At 41.1% G+C, this 14,112-nt stretch overlaps 2 protein-coding genes across 4 annotated transcripts in view; one reads left to right on the forward strand and one right to left on the reverse strand.

The window, feature by feature from the left end:
• The window catches only part of LOC143218945 (uncharacterized), a 95,830-nt gene that overhangs the window by 37,119 nt on the left and 44,599 nt on the right, over window positions 1–14,112 (forward strand). The window lies entirely within an intron of this gene.
• LOC143218943 (metabotropic glycine receptor) overlaps window positions 1–14,112 on the reverse strand; it is a 157,317-nt gene that overhangs the window by 6,002 nt on the left and 137,203 nt on the right. Inside the window, exons 9-11 of the mRNA XM_076444592.1 lie at window positions 8,297–8,435; window positions 5,377–5,482; window positions 3,613–3,774 (exon numbers count right to left, since the gene is read on the reverse strand). Of these exons, the coding sequence (XP_076300707.1) occupies window positions 3,613–3,774; window positions 5,377–5,482; window positions 8,297–8,435 (407 nt within the window). The remainder of the gene's footprint in view (window positions 1–3,612; window positions 3,775–5,376; window positions 5,483–8,296; window positions 8,436–14,112) is intronic.

Genomic DNA, 14,112 nt, shown 5'->3' on the forward strand with positions numbered 1-14,112 from the left:
AACTTCATTAGGGAGATTTGCTTCTTAAGCGGATTTCCTGTAAGGTTGCCCTTTACAAGACCAATGAAATTAAGCAATTATTTTTAATGGCGAGTTCCGTGATCTTGCTGCACGCCTTCGGCAACGTTACTTCGAACCAACTACCCGTAAACTGGTCGGGGTAGAGGGGTTTAATTACAGATCTCTTCAGTGAGATGCGAAAAGAATTCAATAACACTCGCGTAAACAGCACGAGCTACTTCGATACTGTGGATTTTTATTCACCCATTTGGTACACCAAATTGTTGAATAATTAAAAACATATTAAAGAAATGTCGTTGAAAATATTATAGAAATGTTGATAAATTAAAGTTACGTCACCGTTAACAGCAGTTGATAATCACCGAAGAAGAGACAATAGACAATCAGGGGTGAGATCGGGGATAACTATTAATTTGCAATGTGCACACACTAAATAACGGGTAATTGGCAATTAGTCGAAATCCGTGGGGAGATGAACCCGCCAGCGAAAGAATCGACGCGGGTATAGTCAACATAACGAATGATTCGGGGATGATTAGTGACGTGTTTCCCTCGACTACGTCACGCGAATGCATATCCGTCCGTGTGCTCGTTGAATGCCCGCGTAATTCTAAATGCAACACCATGTCCATAACTGATTTAAACATTTCGCATAATCGGATCACCGTTCATAATTCTCAAAGCGGTAATTTCGCCGATAATTGAGTGCAATCGGCGGTCGGGCCCCGTATACGGCGCGATTCGTTATTACTGTCACTCAGCCAAGATCTGAATGATAATTAAATCTCGAGGTTTCAACAATGTAGTCATCGATTCGGGTACGTCAATACGCCACTATGCAGTAATCATTTCACTGAAGAACGTTTAAAGATCAGTGGTGATTTCTGTTGATCCTTTGAATGCACTGACGAGGCTCTATGCAATTGTTTTGACATATCCGGGGCTATTTTCACATTTTGACCTGCTAGGCTAGGTCTAGCCATGACTAAATCAAGTTCAACTACGGCTAGTTAAGCTCAGATTGACCAGGTTGAGCTCAATTATGACCAGGTTAGATTCAACTATGTCTAAGCTAGGCTTAACTATGACTGAGCTAGGTCCAAACAAGAGTACATCAGTTCTAACCATGAGTAGGTCAGGTTCAACTATGACTAAGTTAGACTCAACATGAGAGAATTCAATTTTCCTAATAACGAGGATGATACTAATGTAAGGATGAAAAACTAAAGTCCCTGAGCAAGGATGATATATTACTCTTTGACCTAGATCGTTAGATCATCCCGTAGGTGACACTGTTTCCAAGTAGGCTTATGGTAGATAGAGAGCCCGTCTACTTTTCTAATAGATGGGATCGTGGACCTCCAATCTCATCAGCTGATTCCTCAATCCTCTTCAACTATATCCCCTAATCCTCATCACTGATGGAAGCTGAAAAGTTTCCGCGCGGATTCTAGATCTTGGTCAGACCCCTTCGACCATCATCCTGAGACACGTGGCTAACTTTTGTGAGAAACGAGGCCAGTTATGCATTGATTCAATATTAGCTGTTAGGCTTGCTCCCCCCCCCCCCCCAAAGACTCTGCTGTACATTTGGTGTCCTGTTCATTTTCCTGCTATCGAGTCGGTGAGTCAATATTTGTTTATTAAATAACTGGTTCGATTAATTAATATTGCAACTACAATATTTGCCTCTGATGAATATAATAATTGAATAGTGAATGCAATAATAAGATAATTCTGCGTGGTTCCGTTAATTATATTAATAATCAGGAAACGAATATACTTGCGTGTAGTTTTGTATCGTATTAAAATGTGAATTTTTGGACAAATATCAATCCATTGTTAATTACGAACATCTACTCACGCTACAGAATGAAAAGATTCTATTGTGCTATTGTGTTGCTAAATTGAATCCCTCCAGCCGAATTTTCTCGTTTTGTACAGCCTTTTTTATGCCTCTTTGTGTCTCGATAGTACTTCATTAAAGAGCCTCTTTCACCAGTCTATTGCTATGAATCACAATCATGCTTTGACGTTTCGCAAAGTTCTAGTGTATGCAAAATTTCAGATATATTCATTAGAGGAAGATTTGCATGTAATTTAACATCTGTTATATTATTAAGTACACAATACAATAAAAATAACAAAGTCAACACAATTTTAACTAAAGGGAGGCAGAGAAATAAATTTCTAATTTTGTATTGAATACCACAAGGGATAAGTATGTTTCTCAAGAAAAATATTCAATATAATACAGTTCTAAAAAACATTTATTCAAAATTCTCAACTATGTTCTTCAAATAACATAGTAGGTTATTCTTAAAAAACGTTACTCGTAATTCTCAACAATTTTTCAAGTATTACTCACAGATAATGTAGTACAGTATATTTATTTTAATTGGCATTTCGGTTATAACACAATTATTGGAATATTATAGCAATGCTATTATTTAGATTATGGATCAGAACGCGTGAAGGCTAAGATCGCTAGCAACACGTCTGATTAGGTGTGTTCGCAATCCTGTACGTGATGTCTGAACGTTAGCCTCGATTTCGTAGGAGCAATGGTAGATCGGCTTCTCCGATGTCGATATCGTAATTAACGCAGCCGAGTGTGAAGCCTATTAATCGGCTTTTCGTACAATAGCCTCGCCGGTCCGATATCTATTAATCGGCGTACGATTGTATGGTTGCGGGGGATGGTGAACATATGGGGTGTCGTGTGCCAGATAGACACCATTGATTTTACATTGACCCATTGCACTCTTATCGCATCAAATGCACACTCAGGCCGTTTGAGCTGAGAGAAAAATTGACTTTGAAAACTACCTCTTGGGAATAAGACAAACTTTCACAAAACTCAGATGTAAAAGAAGAGGTTCAAGTACGTTTCAATAAAGTCCTCAAAACAATTCTTTACTTCAAAAACTACCTCTTTAGAATAAGAAAAGTTTTTTTGAACAAATGTTTGAACAAGTGTAGATTGTAGTCTGCGATATTCTCTTTACAGTGAAACATTTTTAAGACTTCGAGAACTGGATAAGAATTTTGTTCGTTTTAATGGACCATTAAAAAAATAGTAATAAAATAATCATTTAAGTAAACGTAGATTAATTCTTCCACGACATTTAGTGCGCAGTAAAATCTATTTATAGACACACAGTGTTCTTTATAATAATCGACGAAACCATTACCTCGCAATTTATACTGTGAAAATTTGCATATTATTTAATAACAATGATTACTCGCTACGTCCACAGCTATAATCCCGATGCAAAATTGCTGAGCTTATCGCGGGAGCTGCGGAAGTGGTTGAAAGGGGGTGCAGGACTCGTTATCCTAATCACTTAATAATGATCGGGAAAAATGTCCGGTATGTGGAACGAGTGGAATTACTGAGAGAGGCATAGTTCGGCTCGCGGGTTGATGAAACATCACGCGAGAATACCATTAAAGACATATTTTTCGTGGGAAGTGGCTGGCACGACGGGAATCGGAAAAAGGTCACCGCTGCTGTTTCGGAGGGTTTGCGGGTGGATAGGGGTGGTTAAAGGGGGTAGTTTGAGGGGGTGGTTTCCCGAGTGCACTTACCGTGGCTCCGTCGCTCTCGTCGGTGAAGTTTCCCTGTTGAAGCGAGATCGAGTTCGTCTGGTTGCTGGTGCCCGCTGGGCGACTGCTCTTCCCCAGATATTTACCTGTGGCCCCGGAGTGCTTCGCGTCGTCCTTGCCCCCGCTACGGAACACCACGTAGGCCTACATTTCACAGGCAAGCTTCAATACATGTCACACAATTCTTTTGCCAAATCTATTTTTCATTGGAAAATTCAATTTTAAGAGGAAAAATAGATTTTTATTTTCAGGGGTTGTGAATTGGGGATTACTGTGCTAGGGGATGGTCGAATTAACATTCTGTACTGTATAGTACCACTTTCTAGATTATAATAAAAAAAGATCTAATGGAATCCGACTGATCGTTTACGAATTAAAAATTTGAGAGGACAGTGTACTTTTGTAACTGTGTCATGTAGTCTTACATTTAACAGGCGAGCTTCACATATCGACGATTTTTTGTGAATTTATAATGGAATGTACTTTCTTAAAAAGTATAACTGAAAAGTAGTAAATAAAATTTGATATTTTACAATCAAATTTTGATTTTCAAATGACAAGATTTAATAGTTTTTCATTTAATAAAATATTTGTTGAACAGGTTAAATTTTGTTTTGTTACAGTCTAGAAGGTATGGTGTATTATAGGAATTTTTGTCGAATCCAAAAACAGTGCTTTTTCTCTCCGAATCCCGAGGTCCGATCTATCAAACCAATTTCTCTTTATTCGAAACGTTGGAACGAAAACGAACGACACATTCCCCCAATTTCAAACGCCAATAAAATTCAATAAACGCGTTCGATCGCCAATTCTGCGCCATCCTGTAGACCCCTAGCTATATCATCAAGGTTCCCGGAGTCAGTATTTCTGCCTCGATCGCTGTTCCCCACTACTTCCGGATGAAATATGTAGTTTAAAGAGCCCGGTTTTTCGCGCAGCCCGTCGAGCGAAATATATTATCTCGCGTACGCACGCGACTAGTTTACAACTTTCACGGTCCCGTACCCGGTGTTCCCAATGATCAATATTGGACGGAAATAAATACATAAAAATGCCAATGGGGGTGGGGGAAAAGCTGTCCGCGAACCGTCTGCTAAAGAAATTTCCAATTTTCCGCGACATTGTTCCCGTAGAAAATTTACAACTTTTTGCAGGACTAAGATACAACAATGAAACCAATTTTAAACAAAAGCTGGAAAATCGCAGAATATGCGAAAAATAATGAGAAATGCGATTCGACCTTGAAAGGAAAGTCAACGTTCATTTATCATTTCTCGCCCCTATTTTTCCTTTATTTTATGTCGTTTCAGTTTACAGAAGCTTTCAACACTCCATCTACATTAAATAATAAATAATAATTGCTCAAGACAACGACAAATCGGAACTTTCCTCATCACAGGTTCGCTTCGAATAAATATTTCCAAGGTCAAAACTCGATCATCACGTTTCCACCCTACTTTTTTTATTCTGCATTCTTTCAGCTTTGAACAAAGTGTTTCGTCGCTTTATCTGCATTAAATAATAAATAATAACTGGTAGGAGTAGTGGGCTGCGAACAATTGCAAGGTCAGAACCAATTTGTCATTTTTTCCCTTTATTCCGCATCATTTCAGCTTCAGTCTGGAAGAAAGTTTCGTCGCTCTATCTCAATCCTGTCAGAAGTTCTATAATTTTGTCACGGCGAAAAGCGAATGGCAGACGTGTATCGCATAAAACCGGTAAACAGGGGATCGGTATCAGGCTTACCTTGCTGCCGAATATGAGGCACAGTAGCAGCGTGACGGTGAGCTGGGTGTGACAGAAAAATATCACGTACAATAAATCCGGATTGGCCGGCGATTGCAAGAACAACCTGCAACGAGAAAGATTGCACCCGGTGAGAGTTCCGTTTCTTGTTGGCGTGGCGATCGGAAATTCCCCAACCCCCATCGACGTCTGACCACATTCCCCAGTATTCACCCCCCCCCCCCTCCCTGGAGGTTGTGTTATCACTGGCTGACAGGGGAAACGAATCGACTTATGCGTATATTTCTTCCTGGAAGCTGCTCGTGCATAGAAAAATCGGGCGGCGACTATGAATTTTTTAAACTCAGCAAATCATGCACCTGGTCATTTTTACGTATTATGCATTCATCGACGTTTGCCAATAAATTTCCAAGAGTTTACCGTGTTATTTTACACTAAATATCACCTCGATGCTGTTTCCAGTCAAGGGGAACACATTTTCATCGATAGTTCCGGAACCACAGTTCTGAGGAGAAATGTTGTCGAAGCGGGATTGTTTATTGGTTCGTAAGGAACAGTTTCCGTCTAAGACGGTTTGTTGTGACTTCAATTGTGGCTGAGATACTGAGGTGGTTAGGCGAACACGCCGCGCAATAGAATCGTACCGGGCCGGCCGTAAGCCGAGCAGTCGCTAGCGGCAAGAATCAATTGACCGTAGTTCACCGAGCGATTTGTAGCGGTTGGTTCGAAAGTTTGGCGAGTTTCCGAGGAGACCCCCAAAGTTCTGCTACTCAGTTTTCTCTTTCGCAAGAGGTCCTGGATTCCGGGGCAACTTGCTCTTCTCAGACTACGCTTGCAGCCTTGGTTTACCGTTCAACACCAACAGCCTCTCAACTTTCATGGATAATTATGCGCATGATTAAGTCCGCCGCGAATGACACGTCGGTCTTGCTGTGGCCTCCATCTTGGACCTGTGCTTCTTGGAAACTTTCGGATTCAGTGGGTCGAATTACTTTTAACGGCACAACTCTCCAAATTAAAGGGTACCAGTAACTCATAGGTTGGCAAACCTAAGTGCACAATTTTCCGACTCTCCTTCAAAAAGTTACAGCGACTTGAATTTTATTGTTTCAACATCGAGCCGAAATATCTGGAGGGTTCGGAGTAGAATGACATTCCCAGAGGATTGAGGAGTTAGCGAGAGTTCGAAACACCATTAGAAACAATTGATTTGGCCGATCAAATCCGACGGACCGTCGAATTTTAATCGTCCGAAGTCTTAACCGTGACGAAGATCGTTCCGGCGAATTCGATGTAATTCCGAACAGTAGTTCGAGGCGACAAGCTGTGGCCGCCGGTGACGTCATTTATTCAGGAATATGTGCACTTGTGCGGAGACATAATAGCTTCCGGTGTTCTGCTCCAGTTCGCGGTGAATGTGGCTGGGTATCAGCGGGGATACATTATTAAAATTAACGATTCGTAGCTTCCAGCCAACGTTACACGTTCCGCGGATGCGTTGGTTGCGCGTCACCATCAACGTGTGCCTGGGGAACAGGCCAGGCTTGGACCACACTGACTGCCTTCGTCATTCGTGGGTCACGTGACTTCTCCGTACCATAAATTGTCCAGAAACCGAAGAAACTGATGGAAATGTACAGTGAGATCAGTAGTACAGCTCGAGGCTGGTAGTGTAGCTCGAGGTATGGTCAGCCAAGAAGTACAGATCAATGTCGTCAGCCAAGTAGCCGGAGTCGATGTGAGTCAGTCAAGTAGTACAGATCAATGTGGTCAGCCAAGTAGCCAAAGTCGATGTGAATCAGTCAAGTAGTACATATCAATGTATAAATCGGACAAGTAGTACAGATCAATGTAAACCGGACAAGTAGTAAAGATCAATGTGAAGCAAAACAAGTAGTACGAATCAACGTATAGCGAGACAACTAGCAACGACTGATTAGGTTGTTGCATATGAACTGTCTGGTGTTAGAATACATATCTTGTAAACCGTTTTTATACAGGGTGTCCCAATAATGTTGTACCTCCTTGAATGGGGTGATTCCTGAGTTTATTTGTAGTAACTTTTTCGTTTGCAAAAACGTTCTCCACGTTCTCCAAAGTTGTGGAGAACATTTTCGCAGAGGAAGAATTTCAAATCATCCCTTTCGAGCATTTTTTGGTCACCCTGTGTGCAACTTTGTGGCACAAAGATAATCCTTAATATTCTATCTACAATTATAATTAATATGTGGTGTATTGCTCTTAAACATTGTGGAAAAATAATGTGATTTTTAGTCAACATGTGGTGATTAATTAACGTACTATTCGTCGATGGTAAAAAGGACTGCAAAATGGAAATAACAGTCTCACAAATGAAGACAAATGTAATACAATAAAGAAACTTGACATTCGTTTACAGAATACTTTGATTACATTGGTGTTTACTTTGATCAGTAAATTCATTTAGAATACCAGTTGAATTTGTCTAATGTTACTGTTAATGATCGGACATTTCATATGCAACAACCGAATACAATCTGGCAAGTAGGACAGATCGATGTAATATAAATCCGATAAGTAGTAGAAATCAATGTAAATCCGACAAGTAGTGAAAGTCAACCAACAGCAAGTGATATGGATCAGGATACAGTCAGGAAAACCATGGAGCATTGCAGTACATAAAAGTGATCCGAGGCTTTGAAATTCCACCGGCACGTTTCCACCTTTCCGGTGCGCTCTTATTACCAGCACACGAGAAAGAATTACGAAATCGTGTATTACACCCACTTCAAAGAGCGAACTTAATATTTTGTGGCTTCCTCCTCCCCTTGCGTAAGAAATTACTGTGACACACACCGGTTGGGAATACTGTTTCACTATATATTTATATATAGGGTTTTCGCCGGAAGAGGACGAAATTAGAAGGGAGAAGAGAACTCACATCGAGACGTTGAGGAAGACTGAGAGTAGAAATTCGTTGTAGATCGCCATCGAGATGAACCGGCTCTCGTTGAACTCCGACGGGGTTTTCCGCACCACGATGCACAGCCTGATACCCCAGATTAGGAACATCACCTCCACTGCAACAGATTTTAATTATTTTCCTCGGCAATTGTGAAATATCACTCCAAGAATCCAGCGTTCAAATATTTTTCATTTATTCAGGCAGGAAATATTTTTCACTGAAATCTCATTTGGGAAGCTATGAAATTGTATTTTTCGACGACTTAAGATCGAAATTAAAAAGCTGCGCTTCGACAAAATTTCAATTTCATCCTCCTAGATCTTTGGAAATATTGTCTCAATTATTCAAAATAATGGAAAGTCCTGGAATTAGAAACTTCTACAAACTGAGTGAAAAAGCTCTGGAAACAATTTTAATTTCAGTTAAGAATAAAACGCTACGCAAACATTTCATTTGGAGACTATTCCAACATCTCAAGCACATGCCGAATAAAGCAACCGCGGTCTTAGAGTCCACACACATTGTAATTTTAATTAACAGTAAACCTCAGAAATTTCATTTTAAAAATACCATTCTTCACGTCAAAGGAAACGAGAAGATTGGTTCTTCATTTTTTAAAACAATGAAATATACGACTTCCCATAAACCTCCACGAAATAAAATTTCAATCTGAGTACGGGACAAACTATTCCACTAAAAAAGTTAAATTAAAAAATATTACAACTTTCAAGAAATGAGATGTTACTTCCTAAATCCTTCATAAAAGGATAAACCATCTGTAAAAAGCAATTTTCACGAATTTAGTAAAAATATAAAAATTAAGGTGTAAAGGACCACTGCCCTGATCCCTCGCAAAAATTTCAGTTTCAGCTAGAGACAGTTTTACTCCACTAAAAATTAAAATTAAAGAATATTAAAACTTATAAGCAACGAAATATTACTTCCTAAATGCTAACAAAATTATCTCTAGAAACTACAGACCTTTAATACCCCCGCTATATTTTCTCGATGTAAGAGTGCCGTGTCCCAAGTATCCCCGCAAATATGGTATTAATCAACAACCTCAGTTCCACGTGAAAACCGCTATGCCAACTTTTCAGGGCATCAAAGGGTCCAGAAATTAGTTCGCGGAGTAAAATTTCACTTTTTATGCAGGGCAATGAATTACGTTTAACGTTTGCATAAATAATTTCTCGCTCTCGAACCGGGGGCAAAGCGTTTACGTCGAAACACGCCGCGCCACTTCGGTTATTTTTCCTCATCAGGAGAGCTGTCTACGAGAACGGGAAAAACTCGAAGGAAAACAGTTTTTCCCGGGGTTACAGCGACGATATCGAGCCATCAGCGTTTTTCCTGCCACGGCTAGCCGTTAACGACAGTCGTCGAACAAGTTCCCAGGGAGGTTTATCGGCCTGGCCAGCCACCGGATTCGCTTTTCTCGTCGGAATACGTGGTCGAGGTCGGAGAAAAAATCCTCGTAAAGCTGCCCCGGCTCGATCGAGTGATACCGTCTGTCGCGAGACTGCCGGAAAAAATTCTGTTACGTGCCCGGACTGTTTTATCCGCAGACCGTTTCGTTTTATTTTTGTGTTTGGGATGGACGTATGGTGGTGAGAGCGTGTCTTTTGGTCGGAATTCAAGTGGACGTGGCTGGAAGTTCGTCCTACCAGAGGATTAGTTGTTGGTATTGTGATTTTGTAATGTTTCTGTGTCTGTGCTCTTCTGGTTATTTGGAAGCCTGTTCGTACTCACTTTGTTGGCTTCGTTCTATTAAATACCGGCTTAAATATTTTTAAACTTTTTTCTTGACTGAAAATACTGTGAACATCTAAATTGTCAGACAAGTAGATTAAATCATTATGCGGCACATGGAGTGCATGGTCAGGGAAGTGCTGAATACATGATCGGACAGTCAGCCCAGTAGTATCAGTACAGATATGGTCAGCCCAGTAGTATCAATACAGATATGGTCAGCCCAGTAGTATCAGTACAGATATGATCAGCCCAGTAGTACCAGTACAGATATGACAAAACGAGTGATACGGATCACTGTATAGTCAGACACATATAACAGAACAGTGCATCATTAAGTGAATAGTATCAATGTTGACATTTCTCGGGAATCAGGGACCTATTTATTCGATAATTTATTTTCGTAAAACGATGTAAATACATCCTCCTCGTCTTCGCGCGATTGACAGTTGACGGTAGATTAGCAACAATTCTACCGCGAATCATCGACGTTAAAGTTCATCCGCGCGGCGCGAATCAATCATACTCTTTGCCGGAATCGTTCCGGAAATTTCATAAACGTCACGTCGTCGATGATCACGTATGATTAAGCGACCGGCTCGTGTAATTTCGTTGAAAATTTGTAATCAATCTCTTGCGTACAATCCCGTGTAATTTTTGCGCGTTCTGATTCTGCAATGACGTGGTCGAACGAGATCGTGCTCGATAGCTCTGCCAGCGAGAGCAATGATTTCCGATGTAGTCATTGTTCCATTGGTAAACTGATTTTGCTTACAGTTCCCTAATTAACTGCGCATTTTGATTGTTTTCCATATGGTAATGACCCTTCACGTATGCCTAGGCTGACCGTACCGGTGATTGTACCACTTGTTCATATTTACCGTTTAATGTTCCGTGAGTTTGATCTGGCTAGAATTCGTACTGCGTCGCAGTTCTTGCCTGTTTATGCAGCAGCTCGTACCACTGTTCTCGACATGCTTACGATAATACAGCTTGTCTGACGATACGCGGGCTTGTACTACTGAGCTGATTATACTCGTACTCGCGGTAGTCTCCTGACTATACATGAGCTTGTACTACTGCTTTTACTATATTTAGGTTCGTATTACTGGTCTGACAATAGCCATATTCATGCCACTTTACTCTGCATACACGAGCTTGCACTACGTGGCTGACCATATCTACATTCATACTACTGGCCTGACCATATCTACATTTATACTTCTGTTCTGGCCATATATCTGCGGCTGCCAGAAAAACGCCGCAGGTCACAATTTTTAAAAAATTGTGTTCACGCGTTAATCGAACTTTATAGTATACAAGTCTAGTAAAGTTTAGTACTACAAGAAGTATAGTAAAAAAGTCATAAAAATAACCTCGAATGGCCCAAAAAATAATGGAATTTAACCGATGCCCTATGTTAAAGCATTAGTGATCCAAAATTTAATCGTAATATCTTGAAAGTGAAAGTATGTCACATGCGGCGTTCTTCTTGACAACCGCAGATATACACTCGTACTACTGGCCTGACGATACGTATGTTCACACTACTTCCCTGCCTGTGTACTACTGTACTACTGTGCCTACTACTGGTCAGACCATGCACAAGTTTGTACCACTGGCCTGACCATGCACAAGCTTGTACCACTGGTCTGGCGATATTTGCATTTATGCTACTGGTCAATATCATCGGCACTTCTACGGCCAGAAATCGTTTCATTTGGTCAAGCTGTTTGCTGTGTAAATTTGGAAACGAAATATTAACACCAGAGCGTGATTTTTCAGCTGCATCATTGCAGTTCGCTTCGAAACGGTACGTAAACAGTTCCATTACGGTGAGGCCGTCTATCGGCTAAATATATTTGTCGGGTAACTCGGCGGTTGTTTTGAGAGACGCGCTGATCCGATCGATCCGTGACGGCCGAATTAAAATTCCCTGCTGCGTGGATTTCAATTTCCCGTGAATCCCGCGCCAAGGAAAAACTTGGTTCTCTCGCCGATTTCAAACGGCGAGTGTCGCTTCTATCGAGGCGATTATCGCGGACCTCTCGATTCCAGACCGCGCTTTTCAACCCGGAGAGAGAGATTGAGAGAGAGAGAGAGAGACCGGCTATTGGAACCCTGGAAATCTCCGCGACCGATCGACGGATCCTGTAATACTTCGATTTGCATTTCGGGATTCAGGTACGGCCACGCTCGAGCCCCAATCCACGCGATTTTTCTTCTAATAACAGCGAATCGAACCAATGAATAAATCTATTATTCCGCTCTCGTGCGGCGCGCTTTTCATTCCGCGGGTCGAATGATTTTTTATGATTTTGTTGGCCATTTCCCGCTGAATACAATTTTTATATCGGGAGAAAAATATCCAATACTCAGGCTCCAAAATTGTTTACACAGGCTTCAATAAATTTTTCGAAATGAATATTTATCCAGTCGACAAACGAATATTTATCCAGTCGACAAATGTCAAAATGAAATCCGTAGCATTCCGTTCGAAAGGGTTTGAAATAGTTCGTCCTCGTTTCCACGCACCCAGTCTGCGCTCACTTTCGTGTCCTTAATCGGTAGGGAAATATTATTCCGCGTGGCAGAAATATTGGAATTTGCTTGGCCGACATTTCGATAGTTTCCGACGAATAATGTTGGGTTTAAAGAAAATTTTCAAGAAGTATATGCCGCCGGAAATTTGCTCCCCCCCGCGTCGGTCCACCGGTGAATGGAGAAACCCAGGAGGAAAGAATTTATTATTATTTCCCATAGGCAAAGTTTCGCGCGAACCTCCGCCAGAATAAATTCCCCCTCAAGCTCAAACACCGACCGTTTGCAAATAAAGGGTGAAATGGGGAGGAAAGCGTAAGAAATGATACCCAATCTTATCGCGGAATGAAAAGTAACGACCGCGGGATACGATTCTCATTCCGCTCCAACGATTCCGCGGTTCTGAAACAGATTATCCAGCGGAAGTTGATCATCGAAACAGCCCCGCAATACATACTCGTCGTGTTCGAAAACGCGCTGAAAATGCCGACAGGAAATAGCGAGGCGAGCTGTACACACACAGCCGCGCGTGTTCGTTTAATGACCCACTTTTAATTTACTATCCGCGGTACTTTGAATTGAACGTGGAAAAGTTCGCAATTGGCCAGACCGAAATCCTTGGCAGACCTAATCTCACGTGACCTAACCTTACGTTCCCTAGCCTGGTCGTTATATGGATCAAACACAAACTCATTAAATGTACACTTTATCGAATTTTTTAAATATTTTTATTTTTCTAGTTCCGCGAGATATTTCGCCGAAAAATCTGAAAAAATTTTCAAACCTGCGTATCAATACTGGCAAATAAAATTGAGAAAATATTAGCTGATCTTCCACCTCTGATATTTTTGATGTTTTGCCTATTCAGTATTTTCATTTTTCACAGCCGCAATTTCGAGCCAAAAAAACGTAAAGAAAATCTTGAACCTGTGAGTCTATCTCAGAAAATTTAGCACGCGATTAAATAGGCAAAATGTAGCATAAACTGATGTTTTGATTTTTGGGGTAACTACCCCCTCGGCGGAGATAGAGGGTCGAAGATTGTACTTTTGGTTCAATTTAGTCCAGGGCAACAGTAAAGAAAAATTGTTCATTGCAATGTGTATGAAAATATGTTCCAATTAGACTGTAAAAGTGCTCATCACAGCACAAACAAAATTTACTGTTGTTTCTTCCAGCTACACAGAATTCGCGAAAGCATATTAACGAGAATTCTCGTCCGGAAACGATATAATAAAGTGTGTCTGGTTGAGGGAGTCCAGGGGACCGTGCCTTTGCTGCGTGGGTGTAACAAAGCCGAGTTTTTCGGTCTCCGCGGCACTAAAATTGCGGAAAAACGAACGACACACGCATTTTCACGCTTTACGATGGTGGAACCCAACCAGGCAGCGGCGGTGGCGGTCTCCGACCTGCTGCCCCTGGCTAAATATTGAATTAGTCGGTGTTCTGTTTTTGAGAAAGCAGAGCCGCTGTATAAATTGGATTACGATGCCTCCGGG

This window comes from Lasioglossum baleicum, chromosome 20 (assembly GCF_051020765.1).
Source record: "Lasioglossum baleicum chromosome 20, iyLasBale1, whole genome shotgun sequence".
Taxonomy (NCBI): domain Eukaryota; kingdom Metazoa; phylum Arthropoda; class Insecta; order Hymenoptera; family Halictidae; genus Lasioglossum; species Lasioglossum baleicum.